Raw genomic sequence first — 23,164 nt, 5'->3', positions numbered from 1 at the left:
CCACGGCCTAATGGGCACTCAGGTAAGTCATACAAGAGGATACGTGGACCAGTACTCTAGATTCGTAGGGAGCAGCAGTGAGAGATTAAGTGAACAGACAGACAACAAAGGTAAGTTAGAATAATGTTGCAAAATGTATATTAAAGGGAAAAAAATATGAATGAATTAATGAATTGTCTCTCTTTCAGGAAAGAACAGAAATGGAAGAAACGAAAAATGGTCAATGGAATAACAATGAAACCACAGATTTGTCAATAAATGCAGGACAAATAAAACAATTAAATAAAACAATTTCTTTTTTGTTTTTTCCTTTTTAGAATTGTTATTTATTTATCCCCCTTTAATCTCTTTCTTTTTCTTATAGGAGTTAGCCAATGTATAGCCTTTTAATCTATTTTTTTTTTCTGAATTCAAGAGAGATAGAGAGAGAGAAAAACAATCGTCCATACCCCAGTGAACGGTTAGATGCAACAGTTCAGGCCTAACTTACTGTCCTGGCGAAAGGGAAAAATACACGACTGTCGAGTGAGAAGAGAAAAGAGTTCGATGTCAGTTCACTCTGTCCTCTTGCAGTCTTTTCCTCCGTCCGGGGAAAACTAAGCAGTGAATCCGCTGAAGGTTTTGTTTTAGCCTTAATCAAGAAAGATTCGGTGGGAGGCTCGCAATCTTCTTTCACATTGATGAGTTCAGTCCGTGTCATCGCCGTGTTCACAATGAAAACACTCAACTAACTCTGCGAATTCGTAACAGCAAAATATAGTTAAGTTCAAATAAAATAAATATATATCTAGACGTTCGGTTTAGTTTTTAAAATCACAATGCTGTTATTTTCTCTCAGAATTATCTCACGATTTCCCTGTGCTTACATCTCATTTCTCTCTCCGCGCACTGCTGACGTCATTTCCCCATTCACGTCTCTCTCTCCTGATAGGTCGGCAGTAATCTACCTCACATTCTCTTAAAGGCAACATAACATTCAAAATACAGCATACATTTTTCACATTCACAACATGAGAAAAAAGAAAACACTTTTGGATAATTTATGAAAAAAAAAATTTATTTAGCAATTCTGAACTTTTCTTTTAGTAACCACTCTGGCATACTTTTTTTTTCTTTTTCTTTTTTTCTTTTCAAAAACCACAGCCAGTGCAGAATTCTAGCAATTTATCCAACATAACTGGTGTAACGGAGGCCAGCTTGTAGTTGCTGTGCGAGTAAACCTCACTCCTCTGATCTCAATAGGCGCTCTAGCGACAGATGCTAGAGGCTGCAGTCTTTAGCCTCCTTGTTAGAGCGCCCGACTCTCATGCCGGAGACCCGGGTTCGAGACCCGCACGGAGCGGGGTGAGTAGGACCCGGGTGTAGGGGTTACACTGGCAAAATAATTACATCACCACAATATAAAATTATAACCAAAAAACAAAACAAAAAATACAAATAATAATCAGTCACCATTGACCTTGTTCCAAACCTGTAATTGAATTACAAAAATTAAATGATCAGTTTATGTTTTTATAATGAAAGTCTTAATAAATATTGCTTTCGCTTACTTAATTAGATGTTTTCCATTCAAATTCAGTAAGGCTCTGCAAAAATGTATGGACATGTGGATTCACGTTTTCAATCTTTCTTTTAACTGTAGACCCAGTTTTGCGGCTAGTTCCATATTTTGCAGCACACTTTGTCCCCTCAGGATTTATCCTCACAAAGAACCTAATCATCAAATCAGACAACATCAATTTTAGAATTTTATCAGTTAGTAAAAAAAAATGTAAACTGTATTATGAGAACCAAGTACAACAACAAATACTTATTGGTAAAACAAGTTTCAAAACATTAGTTGTTCCCGTGTGTATTTGGACTAGCCATTCCTTGAATACAACCATGATTGGACATAATGATTTTTAACACTTACCTTTGAATTAGCTCAAGTGTGGCACTGGCTGACTCCTGGTACTCAATATTAAAAACATAAAAGCAACCAAAAAGTGCAGAGAGTGCTGCAGCAAAATCTAGCTCCTGTCCAATACAATGCGTCACTTTCCCCTCAATGCTGACCATCCACTTAGCTGAAGTTAGAAGTTTATCTCCTGAAATATGAAAAGTCACAATAAAAACTGCAAAGAAACATATAGGTTGTTTACTATATATTTTATGCTTACCAAGCATGATGAGCCTTGGTGTGGCTGGTAGGGTTTGCTCAGTCTCTATTGACATTTTAGTGGAAGTTTCCTTGAAAACAACATTAAAAAAAAAAAAGATTACTGAGCAAAAACCAAGCAATATTTCCTTTAATATGGTTATTTTAATAGTTTTATTTAATTATTTAAATAAAAATTAGTGTATTAAAGGGATAGTCAAAAAAAAAAAAATTACAAAATGTAAAAACATTTATTTATTTTTACTCTCCATAATGTTGTTAGAAACCTATTTGTGCCACATACGAATGTAAGTGTAATCTATGTACCTGGTCTTTTTTATTTATTTGTTTAATCTTATTAAGAAATTGAGTTATTTTGGATACATTAAAAAACTGATTTACTTTCCCATTTTATATACAAGACTAAAATACATGTCTTAACTGAAAGCAACTTGCACTGACATATTTTAAGATATGTCAGTGCAATTGTTTTGTCTCAAGATACACACCAGTAATGGTGTTTTCTAAGGCATGTTTATCACATATTCTTAAATGTCCTAGTATAACTAGTATTAGTATAACCAGGACTCCATTTATAATGTTAATGGGTTACTTTATTAGTGATGTAATGTCATAATTACTTACATCTACTAAAATGAAGAGAGAGTTTTCTTTTTCTTTGAAGTATTTCATTGTCAGTAGGATGGCTGATATGGCAGTCTTGTTATTAGTTGCTGGTGTGGCTTCAATTTCTTTTAGGAGAGCCTGGACATCTGCATTCCATTTTAATGTCTGTTTTTGAAAGTAGTCGACAATCCTTTTGCTTTTGCCAATCAGGCATTCACTGAGGCGACTGCTTATGTCAATCCCTGTAAGGGTTTCAAAATGATTGCATAGGCCTCTTTTAGTGAATAAATATGGCCACTCAACTTCTATGTCACTAATGGCAGGAGGGGGGCATGCATTAATCATTTGTCGTTGATAAATGTAAGTCTCTTGCATTAGGTTGTCCACATCAGACAAATCAGTAGAATTTGGGCCTCCATACTGAAACTTTTCTAATAGAACATTTCTCTTCATTTCAAGAGATTCTGTGGTCTCTCCATCAGGCATGGAGGTAGGTTGCCAATTAATGCATCCATAACTATCAACTTTACATCTAACTTTTTTGACTGTGCAGCTGTTCAGTTCTTCTTCCGCTGTGTTTTTTTGGGGTTGACGTATCCTGTGTACTACACTGTCTCTATTAACATGTTCTACTCTGTTTTTTAGCTGTCTTTGAAGTGAGCTATAGCCTTTTCCCAGTTGTTCCCCTTCCTCTGAAAAGTCTCCAAATGTTAAAGAATGTTTAGAAAAAATTTGTTTAGCTACTTCCCCACAGTCAGCTAAGTTTGGGTTTGGGCAAAGTTCTCTCATGGCTGCCACAACATTTCTTACAAATTCTCTCCTCGGTCCAAGTGGAGCCTTCTCCTTATTGGATGCTGCATGTAGAAGGGCTGCAGGCATGCGTTCCCAAGGAATCTGGAACATACTGAGCCAATCAGAACTTGAAGGAGTATAAGAAGTGGATGGCTGTTCATATAGTGAGTCGTGTGGTGGTAATGGGGTGAATGTGATCTCAATTGGCGTTTCATCCACTTGGCCTCTAGATGCTTTGAAAAATACAGAGAAACAAAGTGAAAAGTTGTATACACTTAATAGACTATATGGCCTGGTTTCACTGACAGGGCTTAGCCAGATTTTATAAACATGCCTTAGAAAAAACAATAAGACAAAAAAATGGCACTGACATATTTTAAGATACTGTATGACAGTGCAAGTTGATTTCAGTTAAAACAGCTCAAACATGTCTGTTAGTCTGGGACCAGCTTAAGCCTTATGTGAAACCATTTTTTACATTTAAAAAAAATGATGTAGGACTTTTATAATAACGTTTAACTATACATGGAACTACTGTATGTAAATTATTTCTCTCTTATGAGTGTTCTACAAAAAAAACTGCATAAAATTTTAAAGGATCATAATGGAGAAAATAATTAGCAAAAACATGGTTTAGCAGCATATTTTTTCTTACCTCTTTGTTTGAAGTCCATTAGTAGTTTTCGACACTGTATAGGGAATAAGAAGTCCTGAAGATCTGTTACCTCTACTAGCGCAAGATCCTGTGTCTTCTGAACACCCACCACAAAACAAAGATGATTGACCACATCTTGAAGTTTGTTGCCATCTAATTCTGGGAGAACTCTTTTGATTTCTTGTTGTATCTGCTCTGTGTCTGAAGTTAAAAAGAACACACTGAGTGATGTAATGACACCACAGAAAGGCCTGACACTTTATACACTGGAAGGGGATAGTAATCCAACAGACTGTCTGCATTAACACACACATACTTCGGATCATTTTTTTGCAGAGAGTGAACTCCAAGGTCAGACAAAAGCACCGATTCATACAATTCAACAACAAAGTGGACATCGGTTGGACTAATGAGTATCAGTGATATTTGTCCAAAGATATACCCACAGCTGTTGTGGTCTGCAGCAACAACAACAACAAGGCCATTGGTATATTTGGTTCCTTTATAAACAACTCCTGATACCTCTGAAGTACTTTGAGTGACACAGTTAGTTGCCCTTATTGCAGTTTGTATTTTTGTATTATATAACTGGGTATTGTGTATTTGTGTTTCACTGACAGATTGAATTTTAGGAGGAAATAACTGGCCACAAGCTAGATAGGACTGCAGCATCTGGTGCCTTTCTGCCAAGGTTTTACAAAGATGCAAAAAATTGTGCAGTTTTCTTGCACAGTTCTTAAAATATGAATGTTTGCTTTCAAACCTGAGGGTCCACAGGCGAATCAGTGGTCCAAAATGTAGAATAAGGTCTGCATAGTGCAACAAGTAATGATGCTTTGCTTTCAGACTCTCACAAGGAAACAATGAGCTTCTTACAGACACATATTCTTGTGTTAAAAACTTGAGGTAGCCAATCTCATTATGACTAATTTTTGGAGCACAAATCAGTTCAACCATTTCTTTCAGTTTAAGGCACAATTGCCAAACATCACTATCGATTGGGTTTTCAATTTTACTTCCTACATAAATTGGTAAGAGCCTCAAGAGACACCAATTCTGTGTAGCAGAACCACCAAGTCGTCGGCCATCTGCTTTAACAGCACATGGTGCATTGTGAGAGTCACTTCCTAAATGCCTGAATTGTGCAATGGCTCTATTCAGCTCATTGTAGGTGAAGTGCTTTTCAACAGTGACCAAATGTTTTATGTAAACTGCCAAGTCATTAGCCACAATACCTTCAAATAAATCATGTCCTAAGCATGGAGGTAGTCCACCACACAAATGAAAAAAATTAAGGGAATTGAAAACTGAATTGAATTTGATGCCATCTACCATATATTGATCATTAGTTGTGAGCTGATCAACACTATGCGCATAATTTCTTTGTGTTCTTTTTAGGCCAAGATTTAAAGGTTGTTGGCGAAAAGTGTCTCTGTCAATTAGACAGTACCGACAGAAATACTTGTTGGTACTGAAATTTTCAGAAAAGCCACCTATACAATGAGACCCAAGATTATCCCCACAAATGACAATTAGCCCTGCTTTAAGAATAGTGCCATCTACAGACTGAAATCCAGAATCCTCTAAATATTTTAGATCAGCAACAAGGCTGGAAAACACCTTCTGCTGACCAAACTGTTTAAAGTCCTCATCTCTACACAGTAAACCAAGCTGCATTGGGTCAACTAATGAGCGGTACTGTGGCAGAATCTCACCTAGGGTCATGTACACTGCCAGGATTTTATGTTTCTTTTTACCCGAGCCAAGTGGATTTACAACTTCAAATGCATCCTGGTACAACATAATTGATAATGATGATGGATGCTCATGAAAGATGGCATTTTGCGTGCTGCATGTGCCATCCTTTATATCCTCCATCACTTTGTCAACAGAATCAAGCATTTTTGACTGGTTGTACTGTTCCCTCACTGATGTTTGCCTAAACAGAGATGCAAGGGTTTCTTTAACTGGCACATACTGACAAAAGCGTTCTTTATCAGCTGTGTCAGTGCCCAGGTATATCTGTTTTGGCTCAACAAAGTTGAACTTTTGTTTGAAGAAGTGTTTTCTGGTTTTGTCAGACTTTAACTGACCCTCATTGTACAAAGTTAAAAGATCTTCTGTAACCAGTTCATCAATGAGTTTGTCTATATCACATGATGGTATATCTGATGACGATAGCAGCTTTTCTTTTAGTCTAACAAGCATGGCCTGCATTCCATCAACATGAACTGCTTGAAATTCCTCGATAATTGATTGAATTGTACTGGCAGGTAACAACATTTTGCCTTGCATCTTTAGATAAAACAGAGCCAAGTTATGTAAAAAAGCCTCTTCATCAGTATTTATATTACTTTGAAAAGATGATGTAGACGGTACCTCACAAAGATCTATAGGAGGTAGTTGACCATCAAGAGACAGATCTGTTGGTGTTGCTGTCTCACCCAGTTTGTGTAGACAAGACTGCTGCACTGGATCTGGCTGCTTATGCTTCCGCGATATATGAGTGGTGAATGATGTTCTCACTCTAAAATATTTCAAGCAGCCTTCAACTGGACAGCAAACTTTTCTACCATCTCTACACAGCAAAATCCCCAGTGTTAAATCAACACTGCTCGGAGCATATATGGTCCCACTCTACAGAGTGTTAAAATAACACTGAATCAGTGTTAAAGTTAATGAGATAATTAAGTGATTAATCAAGTGATGATTGAACATTAATGATGAACACCTGCTGTTAACAAGGAGAATCACTGAAGAACAGAGAAACACAAGAACTACAACTGACTTTTAGTCACAGATTTAAATTAAATCAGCTGAAGATAAAAATATGACATTAAATCTGTGAAGATCTCAACAGTGAACGATTAAACAACTCCACAAACAGCATTACCAGCTTAACTTATTACTAACCAGACTGACTTTATTTCTGTCAAATGTCTACAGAAGTTTTATTGAGAATTAACAGAGGTTTAGATGTTGATGTTTTAGTCACCATGTAAAAATCACCATTATGGTGAACAGTGTTGCCTTTAGTTGTGCAATTTGATTCTTTTTTTATTATTTGATTTCATGGTCGTTGTAACAGTGTTTACCAAAACACACAAAGGTTGCAAAGAAAGCCAGCAACAAAGATGGTCAGGTGTCAAGTACAAATATTAAAAAATGCTATCATTTACTGAAAATGGTTATTTGGTAGTAATAGATTTTCAATAACATTCATTTCTTTCTATAGATCAGTCATCAAGCTGAATCTTTATTTTTTAAATATTGGGAAAATAATCTTTGGACAAACACACAGACATCAAGAATCAGAGTATGAATCTCATTAATGGTGACATGCTTTATGCCGCAATGCATTATGGGAGGCACCATAGTATAAAAATCATGGCTCCCAGCATGCATTGCAGCATGAAGCATGTCACCATTGTTGAGATTCATACTCTGATTCTTGATGTCTGTCGTTTCTAATATAAAAATAATAATTTTCAAAAAAAATCTGAAATGTATATCAAATTTTTAATTCAGGATGACTGCTCTGTGTAAAAAAAAAGTGACTTTTATTAATAACTAATAACAACTTTTGTTTTTTGTCAGGGATAAGATTAATGAATATTTCATCTTTATAATAATGAAAACGATAACACCAGGACATGTAATATTTTTAGCTTCTTTTGTAACATATTATGAGTTTTGGTAAATATTGTTACAAAGAGCAAAATTGCACTTAAAATGTTATGAGTCAAACTGCCCAACTAAATGAAATATTGATCTCCATAATGGTGACCTTTTTTTAACATCGACATCTAAACTTTTGTCCATAGACATATACCAGAAATAAAGTCAGTCTGGTTAGTAATAAGTGAAGCTGGTAATGCTGTTTGTGGAGTTGTTTAATCCTCCTCTGCAGAAATCTTTAGAGATTGAATGTCTTATTTTTATCTTCAGCTGATTTAATTTAAAGCTGCGACTAAAAGTCAGTTGTAGTTCTTGTGTTTCTCTGTTCTTCAGTGATTCTGCTTGTTAACAGCAGGTGTCCATCATTAATGTTCAATCATCACTTGATTAATCACTTAATTATCTCATTAACTTTAACACTGATTCAGTGTTATTTTAACACTCTGCAGAGTGGGACCATATATGCTCCGAGCAGTGTTAATTTAACACTGGGGATTTTGCTGTGTAATATGAATTCGCAAGTGGAAGCACAGCTCTGAAAAATTACTAGCCACAAATGCACACCCTAGGACCTGACAGTGGAGGTTCGCCTGTGGATGCCTATGTGTAACGTTATCTTGTTTTTGTGACTGCCTGTGATTTCTGTGCATATGAGACCTAAACGAGGAGAATTTCTTAAATGTACAAGGGCACTTCTTCATTCCACAGGCATATTGAAAATTTGCTCTATGTTGGTGTCTTTTTATATGTGCATAAAAAATACTTAGTTGGTGGAAAGACATATTGCACAGTTTGCATCTGTACATTGTGGCAAATATTGACTAACCAATTAAATGAATAAATAAAACATTACTATAAATCAACAAGTTGAGTTGGTCGATTATTCATCAATTCAATATTGTGCAACACCAAGGGATGTAACTGAAAGTTGTGAGGAGAGGCTAAAAACTCAGCTAACCATATAGCTTTCTGGAACCAAGGGAGTCCAAGAACAAATACGATTTAACTTCACATAAAGTATTCTAGAAACCTCACTTATATTTTAACAGTTTACTTACTCGTTGTGGAAGGTTCCATTGTTAGGCTTAAAACGTGAAAACGTTGCAACTGAAATGATTAACGATGCGCGCTGAAAAGTAAACAATGCGCGGCTGCCTTAAAGGGGCAACACCTTCGCGTTTAGGATAAGGCAGTCAGTTTGTGAATGTGTGTGTTAATGCATAAATCTTTGGTTTCTGCCTGAATATGTCTACACTTCACAATATAATGTGACGTAATGCACTCAAGTACTTTCGGAGGACAGTAATTTACTGATTAATATTACAGTTGGTACCTGTAATGTGTACATAGAGTAATTTACTGTAATTTATTATTTTAGCTGCATAAATTCGTAAAGATGCACCTCATATTACAGTAAAATACTGTTCCCAGATGATACAGCAAAACACTGGCTATTTTACAGCTATTTACCCTAGAAAATACAGAAAGGGCTAACAGTGCAGCTCATAGCACACAAAATCTGTTGACATTTAAATACAGTATAGTCATCATTAACCAAGCATTATCTAATCAATAACTTTATCATGTGTGTGGCCCCTCAACTAAAGTGGTGACTAGGTCCTTTGAAACAACACTGTGAACAAAGAAAACTTCATGATAATGCTTATACGAGTTCAAGAAAGAGCATTTCTAATAAAGAAATGTGCGCTGCTTTCCCAGAGGAATAATGGGAATAAACTTTAAATTTTTTAATGTTTTAAATGTTGAATGTTTTTATTGTCTCAGCATGTTTTTTAATCTCCCATTTCTGTTAATATAGCCATTGCACGCTATAACCTTAAACCCCGATGATCGATGATGTGACAGTTTAACATGATCAACCCAGTTATTTTTGTATGATCAACTCTGGAAATATTCCTTCATTCCAAAAACGTAATTTGATCTAAACTGGAGATTGCACAGGAAAGTAAAGTGAGTGAGTGAAAGCAATTGGGACATTGCTTAATTTGTATCATCTTTACTCTTAATTTGTGTCATGCTACAGACCTAATTTAAATATTATGCAAACACAGAAATCCGATCGGTTATCCAGATACAGAGGCTACTTAATATGTAAACGCACTGTGTCACACCGCGTGATTGTCACGTGTGAACGAACCAAAAATTGGGCCTAAAATTGTTCAGTGTGAACTCGGCATAAGTGGAATAAATTCAGCATCTGTGTGAATAAGTGTGTAATAAGTGGAATAAGTGTGTTCAGCATCATGTGGGAGATTATTACTGACAGAATTAATAAAGTTTATTGAACAAACTCTTGCTGATTCTCGTGGTCATTCTTGCTCTCAACAGTCAAGGACCTTTTGTAGACTGTACAAAAAATGGTAAGGAGAATAATGGGCAGGAATGTTCCACAGGAAGATGATGCAACAGGAAAAGAGCAGAACAAAAATGAAACTTCAACTGAACAACAAGATGTGTTTTATGCAGATATGATGGTGTTATAAACCATTGAAATTATTGAGATTGTTTTTATGATGTGAATTACATTTCTTTTCTGTGAAGTGTTTTCTTGGACTTGTGATCGGTCAGATCCAGAGAAGATGGCGACAGCTCGAGCAGCATCTGGTAAGAGACGGTCTGTTCACACGGTGTGTATTAGTGATAGTTTAGTGTAGATGGGGGGAATATTTAACTCTAAGCAGTTCATTTTGCTTTGCAATTAACTTTTTGTTTATTCTACATAAAAGTTTGGGAACTGTAACTTTTTAGTGGGAGAGATTCACATTAAAGTTCTGTTTAAGTGTGTAAGTGTGTAAGTGTGTGTGTGTGTGTGTGTGTGTGTGTGTGTGTGTGTGTGTGTGTGTGTGTGTGTGTGTGTGTGTGTAGTATTTGTAGTGCACAAGAAAATAGTTTTACAATCAAGATTAGTAGCAAGGCCAAAAACCAACAGAAAACAGTTTGTAGCAGCTCAAAATGTAAAAACTGCATATAATGTTAAACATATTACATTATTGTTGTAATAAAATGTTCATAATGTAATTATTTTCTCAAAATGTAATAGTCAATTTTATTTATATAGCGCTTTTTACAATACAGATTGTTTCAAAGCAGCTTTACAGTGATAACAGGAAAATAAGTTTGTTTTTATACATCAAGTGATTAATTGAGTTATGATGAAGCATTATTGAAGACACCGCATGTTAACAATCAGAATCACTGAAGGAGAAAAATCACATCAACTTAGAGAGGCTTTATCAATCTGTCTATGTTACTGTAATAAATCTGTAATACAGCATCAGATAATCATTAGCCAATGCGGGTCATCGGTCAGTGTCTGATCATGTTTATTGAGTGTTGTCCACCAATCAGACTCCTTCTCTCACAGGTAACAGACAGAACAGGTAAACTAACTGTAGGAGGAGCATTTAACTGACAGTACAGGTAAACACTGCGGCTGCTGTTCTCTCAGCTTTTCTTTTGACTAAATCCTCGACGTGTTTCATTTAAAGAGTGTGATTTCTTAACGTTTTGTGCTGTTTTGGTGTTTTACTTAAGAAGCATTACTCTTGTGATCTGTCTGGAGTCGCATTCACTAAAGATCGATCTTTGACCTTCAAATAAAGTTCGACCTTTGCACCTACAGGTAAGAGATCTCTCCACATGGACTAAAGACTGTGTTTGTTGCTGCCATACTGATTTCTCCCCCCAAAATGTACCTAAAATATAGTTTAATAAATTAATTAATCAATTACTGTGGTAATTTTTTTTGGTCCCACTTTATATTAAGTGGCTTTAAGTACTATGTACTTACATTGAAATTAATAATTTGATACAATGGACTTATTGTGTACATACATGTTTTTACATTGTACTTATATTTTTAAAATACCTGCATGTAATTACAGCGGTAATTAATGTATGTAATTACATTTGTAATTACACTGTTGACCCTTCCTTTATACCTTAACCTACCCTTAAACTTAACCACACCTGTCCCTAACCTTACCCGTATCACACCGCAATAGCAGCAAAAGTGTTTTACAATAAAACATGAACACAATAAGTACATTGTACTTATTTTTCGATGTAAGTACATAGTACTTAAAGCCACTTAATATAAAGTGGGACCCTTGTTGGGTTTTTTTTCTCTGAAAAAAGTGTAAAAAGTCCATGCTTGATTTAAACCTGTTTCGGTCAGTTTGACTAAAAGCAAATAACACCTCCCTCCTTAAAAAATAAATCATATTGAAAGAAAAAAAAAACAAAGCAGAAAAAAAACATATTGAGCTACATTAATTAACATTTTGGTTTATGTTTAAAGAAAATGTATTGATTAAGTATGGTATAAATAATCTTTTTACTTTATACGGAAGTATTTTGTCTTCAGAAAATAGATATTTCTATCGAAAAACTAATACATTTGGCTGTAACAAATCAGAGTATTTTGTACAAAGTTTGAACAAAGTATTACCGGTACTTTTATCTCAGTGTAGGTCAGCTGAAAAAAACACACATTAAGTTTAAGTTAATATTTAAGGAAGTTCAGTTTTTGTATTTCACCAGCCCTATAGATTAATTCTGACGACAAACATGGAATCAGTTTTTTTTTTCTGTGCAAGAAGACAAAGAGCTGCTGCAGAAATCTGTGTAATTTCACAGTTCTTGTTAACACAATGTGTTACTTGTGTAGACGTACCTTTTAATTTAAGGCCCTATGAAATAAATTTCATTTTCCTCAAAATTCTGTTATAATTCTGTAAATAAAGTGAACTTGTGAACCACTATTTCTTTCAAATGAGTTGTTCCATATAGTGTGGTAATAACAAATATCTTTTAACGCTGAACAAAAATTCAAATAAAAACATTGGTTTGTGGAATTAAATTGTGAACAAACAAATTGTTAACATTTGTTCTCAAGGTTTTTTTTTCTCAAGAAAGAATTTCCCTCCCCATTAATGGTAACTGAATATTGTGATAAATATCGATATCGTATGATATTTAAAAAATATTGTGGTGATATTTTTGCCGATATCACCCAGCTGTGTTTTTGAAGAATTTGTGTTGGTCAATAATAATGGTAAATGGACTGCATTTATATAGTGCTTTCACAGACCCAATGGCCACTAAAGTGCTTTACATACTGCCTCACATTCACCCATTCACTCACTCATTCATACACCGACGGCGGTGTCAGCCATGCAAACATGTACATGTTTCTGTCAGTAAAATTGACCCAGCAGCTGAGTTACACTAAAAACAACCCAACATAAATAAAAAATAACCCAGCATTTTTTTTTAAGAGTGTATGTTTTGTTCATTTGTTACTCTTGACTTGCAGTGAGAAGAATGATCATTTGCAATGACCTGATTCTGACTTTATTCTATACATTTAATCCAGGGATGTCAGAGATCTGCTCCAGTTCAGATGATCCGGTGGTTCGGGTCCTTCTGATGGGCAGATATGGTTCTGGGGCAAGCTCATCTGGAAACACTATACTGGGAGAAAAGAGGTTTAAAGTAAAGAAGCATGAGTTTGAAGTTTGTGAGGGTGAAACACAGATCGGAGAGAAGCAGGTGCATGTGTTTATTTCTCCAGATCTACTGGATCCAGATCTGAATGAAGAGAAACTGGAGGAACTGAAAGAAGAGCTGATCAAACTATGTTCAGAAGATCTCAGTGCAGTTCTGCTCACCGTTCCTCTAGAGCAACCTGTGCAAAATGAGGAAGAGATCCTGGATTTCATTAATGGTTTATTTGGACCTGAAGTTCAGAAGTACATGATGGTCCTTTTCACACGTGGAGACGAACTGGAGGATCTGGATGAACCGCAGACCATTGAGGAATACCTTCGAAGCAAAGATCATGCGGATCTCCAGCGACTGGTCACTGAATGTGGAGGAAGGTTTCACTGTTTCAATAACAAGAGTAAATCAGAGAGTCAGATACAAGAACTACTGCAGAAGATTGAACGAATGATGATGAAGAACGGAGGGAAATTTTCCATGGAACAAATGAAGAGGAGAGACAGTAAAAGAGGTTCTCCTGTCAATTGTAAGTTGCGTATATACAGTTAAGCCCAATATTATTCATACCCTTGGTAAATATGATCAAAGAAGGCTGTGAAAATAAATCCACATTTTTAATCCTTTTAATCTTTTATTTAATACATTTCATTGGAGAATATACTTTTAAATGGGGGGGGGGGGGAAATCTCATTATGAAATACATGTTTTTTCTCTTATACACATTGCTCACAATTAATCATACCGTTTTATTCAATACTTTTTGCAACATCCTTTTGCCAATATAACAGCTCTGAGTCTTCTCCTAATGCCTGATGAGTTTGGAGAACACCTGACAAGAGATCAGAGAAAATTCCTCCATACAGAATCTCTCCAGATCCTTCAGATTCCCAGATCCATGTTGGTGCTTCTTCTCTTCGGATCACCCACATTTTCTATAGGGTTCAGGTCAGGGAACTGGGATGGCAGAAGCTTCAGTTTGTGCTCATTGACACATTTTTGCATTGATTTTGATATTTGTTTTGGAGCATTGTCCTGATGAAAATCCAACCACGGCCCATTATAAGATTTCTAGAAGAGGCCGTCAGGTTTTGATCTTTTTATCAGTTGATATTTGATAGGAACCAATGTATCTGAACAAGATGCCCAGGACCTCCAGCAGAAAAATAGGCCATCCGCATTAAAGATACAGCAGTCTTTTCAAACATTCTATGGTCAGAAAAAAAAAAAAAAGCTTTTTAAACAACACGTGGTGGGTTTGATGCAAACAGGGATAAAAAAAAGCACTCCATGTGTACAATAGGGGCTTTCGCACCGGATAGTTCTAGGAACTTAGTTCTAGGCACTGGCCACCAGGGTGGTTCCCCAAGAACTAATGGTTCCCCAGAACGTTTTCCTGGTTGCATTCACACCGCCAGTAGGAACTCTGAAGTGACGTAAGTGAAGTTGTTGTTGTGACTTTTATTTTGACGGCACTGAGAACGCCAGCCGGAGCACATAGTGTTCGCATGCATTCTCCATGTTCATTAGTCTATGATCTGTCTAACAGTCCTGTCTAATACGTTATTAGATATAACTGTTATACATAGAAAGTAGACAGTAATGAAAAGTTATTTGCGTATGCCATGTGGTTGATGTCCTCCTTAGCATAAAAGGTTAAGAGGCCCATCTATCACTGTTTTCCATGTTCGTATAGTTAGTTTGTGGAGTAAATATATAGGCTATAATCTGTGTGTTTACACAGCCTTTTTTAAAATGGCGGGTGCTGGTGTTTCGCATGCGTTCAGCTAATCAGCGTATACTAACGTCACGGATAGTTCCTATGGTGCTGGTTTAGACTGACTCTGAAATATGAGCTAAATTAATTCCTACAAAAGAAGTCCCTAGAACAAAAATCATTCCTAGTTCCTGCGGTGCGAACACGCCAAAATCCGGGTACTTCGGCCAATAGTTCTAGGAACTATGAAAAGGTTCCTCCGCTGCGAACGCCCCTAATGAAATATACTGCTGTATCTTTAATGCGGATGGCCTATTTTTCTGCTGGAGGTCCTGGACATCTTGTTCAGATACATGGCATTGTGGTTTCTATCAAATATCAACAGATAAAAAATAAAGAACTTATGGCCTCTTATAATGGGTCCATGGTCGGATCTTCCATTAAGACAATGATCCAAAACAAACATAAAAATCAACACAAAAATTTGTCAATGAGCACAAAATGAAGCTTCTGCCATGACTACCCTAGTTTCCTGACCTGAACCCTATAAGACTGAAGAGAAGAAGCTCCAACATGGATCTGGGAATCTGGAGAGGTTCTGTATGGAGGAATAGTCTCTGATCTCCTCTTCAGGTCTCATCAGGCATTGAACTTGTTGTTAGTCTAACGTTAGCCTATACGAAGATGAGTTTCGATTGAAACATGGCTTTCCAAAAAGGAATGGAATTGTACCAACATGTAAGTTACCTTTTGAGGTAACTTACAAACTCTTTAGGTACAAGATTCTTCTGGAGGAGGTGAGAGGACGCTGGCACTGTCTGTTGCCGCTTCTCCCTCAAGACAACGCATTTTGTGTATTATTTTTTGCACTCTAGAATACTTTCTACAGTCACTATCTGCTATCTACCAGGTAGTTTCTTTTTTCGGATTATATGGATGTATGGATTTTTTGTATCATACCTGTTGTTGCTGGCAATCTTCTTCGTACAATGCCGAACAGTTCCTGAGCTGTTGCATCAGAGTTTTTATTACTGTTTTACTGGCCCTGTGGTCTTGGTATCACTCATCGACACCAGCATCAAGATCGTCTAAACGGACGATCGTCTAAACGGACAACACTTCACTGCCAAGTTAGCCGTCGCCGGACAAGGTAACATCTCCCCGGCTTAGCGAGGAGCCACTTGCCAGCCGGCTGGACAATCTTCGGATCAACACTGTAGCGATATGACGCTAAAGTACTCCATCCCGCAACTGCTTAATTTAAGGTATAACAGCAGTCCAACATATTTCTCAGCCATTAAACAACTTAAACTTCAAAGCCGACCCCGCTACATCCATAGAAGCTGCCGTAGAAAATTTGTTTTCTCCCAGTCTAGTGGCTCCATTCCATCTCTCTGGTCAGCCGAGCGCATTGTCGCACGGCATCTACGTCATCAGAACGCCCCTCTACTTGGAATAAACAGCGTTGGGAAGGCCACTTGCATAAGACCCGTCACCACGGAGCGGAATAAAACGTGGAGTGGATTTCAGTCTACTTCGCTCTCTACAGTACATCACTCCATCTAACATCAAAATAGAACTGTTTAACACACAGTCCCTCACAAATAAATCTTGTCTTATACACAGCCACATATTGGACAGGAATATTGATATCATGTGTCTTACTGAGACCTGGCATCAGCCAGAGGGATTTTTTGCATTAAATGAAGCATGTCCTCCTGGTTATCAATACTTGGAGAAAGCCCGCCACTCCGGTCGCGGTGGTGGCCTAGCAGTACTACACCGCAGTGACTTAAAACTCCGCTGTCTCTGCCTGAACTGTCCACTTTTGAATGCCTTGCTTTCAGATGTAAACCACCTTTCACTATGACTATCCTTCTCATTTACCGGCCTCCTAAGCAAAATCCAGCCTTTATATCAGAGATAAATGAATTTCTCACTTCACTCTGTACCACATCTGCAAACATCGTTATACTTGGAGATTTGAACATTCATGTTGACACCCCCTCCTGTAATCCAGCAGTTGATTTCTTACAGCTATTGGACGTTCTAAATCTCAAACAGCATGTTGACGTCCCAACACACAACAGAGGACATACACTTGACCTGGTCATTACTGACTCTGCCCCAATTGAAAATCTGCTGGTATACAATCTCGGAGTGTCCGATCACAAAGTCAACACAATGGAGGCAAATTTTTCTCATTACATCAAACCAAAACGCCAAATCCATTTCAGAAACATAAAAAATATCCATCCAGACACTTTGGCTTTGGACCTCCTGCAAATCCCATCAGCAACATTTACATCAGTAAATGAATCAGTGGATTTTTATAACAGCACCCTGAGCAGTGTTTTGGACCTCCACGCACCTGTAAAAACACGAACAGTCACTTTCTCGCGTACATCTCCCTGGTTCACTCCAGAACTACGGAAAATGAAAACGGCAGGACGTGTACTTGAGCGGCGTGCTTCAAAAACTGGACTTACTGTTCACAAAATAGCCTATCAAGAACATCAAAAGGCCTACTCAATGTCACTAAAAAAAGCACGGACACAGTTCTACTCAAACATCATCAGTAAAAATCAGGGAAACTCCAAGCAGCTTTTCACTACCATAAACCATCTCATCAAGCCACAAACTATTTCACACAATGACACATCAGAAGAGAAATGCAACAGTTTCATCACTTTCTTCAGGAAAAAAGTTGAGACCATCCGCTCTCTCCTCTCCAGCACCCCTGCTCTGTCTGTCCCAACTACCGACCCACTGCCTGGGACTTTCCAGCCTCTCTGTTGTTTTTCTGAAGTCTCTAAGCAACAAGTTGAGGACATCATCGGCAGGATGAAAGCTTCCACCTGTTCGCTGAACCCTTTTCCCACAGCCCTGGTGAAAACACACATCAGCTCTCTTAGTCCCTTAATAACCAAAGTCATCAACCATTCTCTACGCACTGGTCATGTTCCATCTGCTCTTAAAACTGCTGTTATCAAACCCCTTCTAAAAAAACCCACTTCAGACCCTGAAGTTCTTGCAAACTACAGGCCTATTTCTAACCTTCCATTCTTGTCCAAAGTTCTAGAAAAAGTTGTTGCTGTCCATCTTCAGGATCATCTAAATTCAAATTCCCTTTTTGAAAAATTTCAGTCCGGTTTCCGTTCCGCCCACAGTTCCGAAACAGCCCTGATCAGGGTCACAAATGACCTGTTGATGGCGGCTGACACCGGCACACCATCACTCCTCATCCTACTGGATCTATCAGCAGCTTTTGACACGGTTGATCACAATATCCTCCTTCAGCGCCTCCATCATACTATCCGACTCTCTGACACTGCTTTGAGCTGGTTCCAGTCCTACCTGTCTGGAAGAACAGAGTATGTTTCTTTGGGAGGTGTAAAGTCTGAGACGCATACAGTCACATGCGGTGTTCCCCAAGGGTCGGTTCTTGGCCCGATTCTATTCATCATCTATACTCTTCCCCTTGGCCACCTAATCAACAGGCATGGAATATCATTTCATTGCTATGCCGATGACACTCAGCTGTATATAAAAACCAACCTCATCCCATCATCAGCCACTCTGTCATCATTGAGCTCCTGCCTTGAGGAGATTGAGGCATGGATGAAGGCAAACTTCCTACAGCTAAATAGCTCCAAAACGGAAGCTATTTTAGTTGGTACATCACACCAGGTCCAGTCATCACCAATAACCCACATCTCTTTCTCTGGTCAAAACATACCACTATCATCGACAGTCACCAACCTGGGCGTAAGATTTGATGCTCAACTCACATTTGACGCCCACATAAAACATCTGTGTAAGACCTCCCTTTATCACCTAAGGAACATTGCTAAACTCCGTCCCACACTTGGTCTGTCAGATGCTGAAAGGCTTGTACATGCTTTTGTATCCTCGAGGCTGGACTACAGCAACGCTCTCCTCTTTGGGATTCCTGGAAAAAGCCTTCAAAAACTACAATACATTCAAAACAGTGCTGCAAGGATCCTAATGAGGATAAGGAAATATGACCATATCACTCCCATCCTTCACTCACTCCACTGGCTTCCTGTCTCATACAGGATTAACTATAAAATCATCCTACTTACCCATCAATGCATTCACGGCAACGCACCCCCCTACTTAAAGGAACTACTCACAAAACAAAACTCTTCACGCAACCTCCGCTCTGGAAACAAAGCACTTCTTCAACCACCCAGAACTAAGCTCCGCACTATGGGGGATCGAGCCTTCTGCTCAGCCGCACCGCATCTTTGGAATTCCCTTCCAGAAAACCTAAGGGCTCCTCAAGCCATAGACTCTTTTAAGAAAGGACTAAAAACCTATCTTTTTAAGCAAGCATTTTTTACTTTTTGCTAACTTTTTATTTTATTTTATTCTTCGCGGTTTTTAAACTTTGTTTATACTCTGTAGCACTTTGGGATTGTTTTTAACTATGAAAAGTGCTTTACAAATAAAATATATTATTATTATTATTATTATTATTATAGGAGAAAACTCAGAGCTGTTATCTTGGTAAAAAGAGGTTGCATTTACGTTTCTTTCATGATGAGATTTTCCCCCCATTTAAAACTATTATTCTGCAATGAAAGGTTTGAATTTTATATATTTATGTATATAAAGTGGCAATAAGTATGTGAACCCTTTGAACTGGTTTTCTGCAATAATTTGCCAAAAATGTGATCGGATCTAAGTCACAACAATAGACAAACACAATGTGCTTAAATGATAACACACAAACAATTATAATTTATTGTGTCTTTATTGAACAGACCCATTAAACATTCACAGTGCTGTAGGAAAAAGTAAGTGAACCCATAGACTAATTACTTCAACGAAAGCTAATTGGAGACAGTAGGTTGCACACTTGGAGTCCAATAAATAAAATCAGTTTGAATGTGTGGTTTAGAGTTACTTTGATTGATAAAAGTCACTCAAACATTTTAAGATTGCTGTTCATAAGAAGCATCAACTCATGTGAACCATGCCTCACAAAAAGGAGCTCTGTGAAGACATACGATCTCCATGAGGCTGGAAAGGGATGCATGGCAATCTCAAAGTGTTTAGGGATCCATCAGTCGACAGACAAATTGTCTGTAAAGGAGACAGTTTAGTACTGTGGTGGGCGCCCAGCCAGGATGACTCCTAACGCACAATGCAGAATCCTCAGTGAGGTAAAGAAGAACCCACTAGTAACAGCTAATGGGCCCTATTTTAACGATCTAAGCGCATGGTATTAAGCGCAGATTTGCTATTTACATGGAGGAATTGGCAAGAGGAAAAACTGAACGCTTCTCCAGAGAGCAAACGGATCTGTTCGTGCGCGAGGTTTAAGCGCAAGCAGACCATCTATGGGACAAGCCGGATTCCACCATATCTTTATGTACACAATATTAATCTTTTACATTTTAATTGTTTTATTTTTATATTTGTGTGCTGCTGGGAATCCCTGTGTGTGTAATAAGCAGTGTGTGTGTAATAAGCAGAGTGTACGCGTGTTGTGGACCTATAGGCGCACATTACCAACACATTCTTTAAATAAACGGAAAAAATTCTGCGCCATTGACTTTAGACCAGGTTTCAGTTGGTCAATGGCTCAGTCTATTTCAGTTGCCTCAAAATAGCGACGCGCCAACAAATTCAGACCAGCAGGCCCATGAGCAAACAAATAGGCACAAATGCACTTGCTTTTTAAACAGTGTGGCGCAGGATGTGAAAATGATAACTGTGTCGGGTTGAAACTAGCAAAAAACACTTGTGTCGCGCCTGGTGCTGCATTACACCGGGTGTATGATGCCCAATGGCTTGAAGACATCACTGGAACTTGCAAACATCACTGTTCATGAGTTTACCATACAATTTTGAACAGGCAGGGCGAACCCGCTGCTCTCCCCCAAAAAAATGCTGTGTGCCTGAAGTTTGCCAAAGAGCACTATGGCAAACTGCATTGCTACTGGGAAAATGTTTTATGGACTGATGAAACTAAAGTTGAATTGTTCGGGAAGAATACTCAGCATGTATGCCGCAAAAACGGCACAGCTTACCAGCATCAAAACATCATCCCAACGGTGAAGTGTGGTGGAGGGAACATCATGATTTGGGTTTGCTTCTCTGCTTCAGGGCTTGGACCACTTGCCATCGTTTTGGGGGAAATTAATTCCCAAGTTTATCAAAATATCCTACAGGATAATGTCAAGGTGGCTGTCTGTCAGCTGAAGCTGTGTAGACGTTTGGTGATGCTGCAGAACAATGACCCTAAACATCGAAGTAAATCCACCAAAGACTGGCTTCAGAAACAAAAAATTCAGAAAATTTAGTGAAGAGGAATGGTCAAAGACAATTATGAACAGTGTGCGGGTCTGATCCAGAGCTACCGGAAGCTCTTGCTTGAAGTCATCAAATGAGGTTCAAACTATTAACTCCAAGGGTTCACTTACGTTTTCCTCCAGGACTGTGATTGTTTAATTGGTCTGTTCAAAAAGGGGAACAATTTGTAATTGTCTGTATGTTATCAGTTTGTCTATTGTTGTGACTTAGATGAGGATCAGATCACATTTTATCCAAATTATTGCAGAAAACCAGTTCATTCCCAGGGGTTCACATACTTTTTTTTTGCTACTGTATATATATATGCCATTGTTATTTTTTTTCATGCCATGGTCATTGTTGCCATTGTTAATGACTTTAATAATAAAGATATATAGTGATTTGTTCAATAAGTGTCCATCGGTAGTTTGCTACCAGTTATTGCATATGGAAATAATCCCTGAAGTGTTTTATTACTGATTTGTTTGATCTATAGTTTCAGGAAAGTCTGCAGCTGAAGATCCAGATGGGATTGATGTGTTTTCTGAAAGGAAAGACCAGATCAGACTGGTTCTGCTGGGAAAAACTGGATGTGGGAAAAGTGCCACTGGAAACACCATCATAGGCAGAAACGTGTTCAAATCTACAGCCGGTTCAGTCTCTCAGACAAAACAGAGTAATTTAGAAACTACAGTGAGGTTTGGTAAAAAGATCTCCGTGATCGACACACCTGGACTTTATGATACTGAACTCAGTAAAGAGCAGATTAAAACTGAAATAATTAAATGTGTAACATACGCTTCTCCAGGACCACATGCTTTTCTTATCGTCATTAGAGTGGGTCGATTCACTGAGGAGGAGAAAAACACAGTGCAACATCTCAAAGAAGTGTTTGGAGAACATATACTAAAATACACCATGATCCTCTTTACTTACAAAGATCAATTAGAGAAGCAAAAGAAAACCATTGAGCAGTATCTAGAGGAAGGTGATCCAGATCTCAAAAAACTCGTTGACAGTTGTGGAAATCGATTCTTCTGTCTGGACAACGAGTCTGGCAGTTCTCCACAGATCAAAGATCTGATCTCTAAAATAGAGAAGATGATGGAAGAAAATGAAGGGGCGCACTTTACAAGTGACATGTTTGATGAAACTGAGAAATGCATTCAGAAGATTCACAAACAGAAACTAGACGAGAAACTGAAGCAGCACAAACGACAGCAAAAACGTCTCTCTAAAACAGAATGGAAGAAACTATACTGGGATTTAGTTGACAAGTCACGACAAGAAGCTGAGCAGTCTTTTTATGAAAGAAATCTGCAACTCTTGGAGAAGACCCTGGGCAGTGAGGAGGGAGTGAGTGCCACAAAGCAATCTGAGCACAAAGCAACCGGTTTTAGGGCAGTTATTCTTGCATTCACAGAGAGGATGTGTGTGATTCAGTGAAAAACCACAATGATCAGACACACAATATGCTAGGGCATCAATACATCTCTAGTGGTTCAGTGGAGGTTACTTGACCATTTTTAATTTTCTTGTTTTTTTTTAGCTTTATCTTTATGCACTGGTATTGCAAAACCACAATTTTTTTCACTTGGTTTAACCATAGCAGTCATTTTTGTGTCAGGTTTTTTTCACCTTTATTTGTATAGTGCTTTATACAATACAGATTGTTTCAAAGCAGTTTCACAGTATTTAAAGTGAAAAT

At 37.8% G+C, this 23,164-nt stretch overlaps 5 protein-coding genes across 5 annotated transcripts in view; 2 read left to right on the top strand and 3 right to left on the bottom strand.

Annotated features, from left to right (window-relative positions):
• LOC307001012 (uncharacterized protein) overlaps positions 1 to 23,164 on the bottom strand; it is a 573,545-nt gene that overhangs the window by 100,568 nt on the left and 449,813 nt on the right. The window lies entirely within an intron of this gene.
• LOC307000598 (uncharacterized protein) overlaps positions 1 to 23,164 on the top strand; it is a 496,331-nt gene that overhangs the window by 281,742 nt on the left and 191,425 nt on the right. The gene's annotated exons all lie outside the window — the stretch shown is intronic.
• Positions 1 to 23,164, bottom strand: part of LOC307000631 (uncharacterized protein) — a 426,328-nt gene that overhangs the window by 306,331 nt on the left and 96,833 nt on the right. The window lies entirely within an intron of this gene.
• On the bottom strand, positions 1,551 to 6,431 carry LOC307002805 (uncharacterized protein; the record flags this gene model as incomplete). The annotated part of the gene is made up of 6 exons (XM_079620736.1): positions 1,551 to 1,713; positions 1,916 to 2,090; positions 2,163 to 2,232; positions 2,786 to 3,792; positions 4,215 to 4,415; positions 5,930 to 6,431. The coding sequence occupies 6 exons, from the start codon at positions 6,429 to 6,431 to the stop codon at positions 1,551 to 1,553; spliced, it is 2,118 nt and encodes a 705-aa protein (XP_079476862.1).
• On the top strand, positions 11,451 to 23,031 carry LOC307000445 (GTPase IMAP family member 8-like). Its single transcript, XM_079616059.1, has 3 exons — positions 11,451 to 11,535; positions 13,291 to 13,944; positions 21,953 to 23,031. The coding sequence occupies exons 2-3, from the start codon at positions 13,293 to 13,295 to the stop codon at positions 22,900 to 22,902; spliced, it is 1,602 nt and encodes a 533-aa protein (XP_079472185.1). The 5' UTR covers positions 11,451 to 11,535; positions 13,291 to 13,292; the 3' UTR covers positions 22,903 to 23,031.

The sequence above is a fragment of the Phoxinus phoxinus genome, assembly GCF_949152265.1.
Source record: "Phoxinus phoxinus genome assembly, chromosome: 1".
Taxonomy (NCBI): Eukaryota; Metazoa; Chordata; class Actinopteri; order Cypriniformes; family Leuciscidae; genus Phoxinus; species Phoxinus phoxinus.
This window is presented reverse-complemented; position numbering and strand designations above follow the sequence as displayed.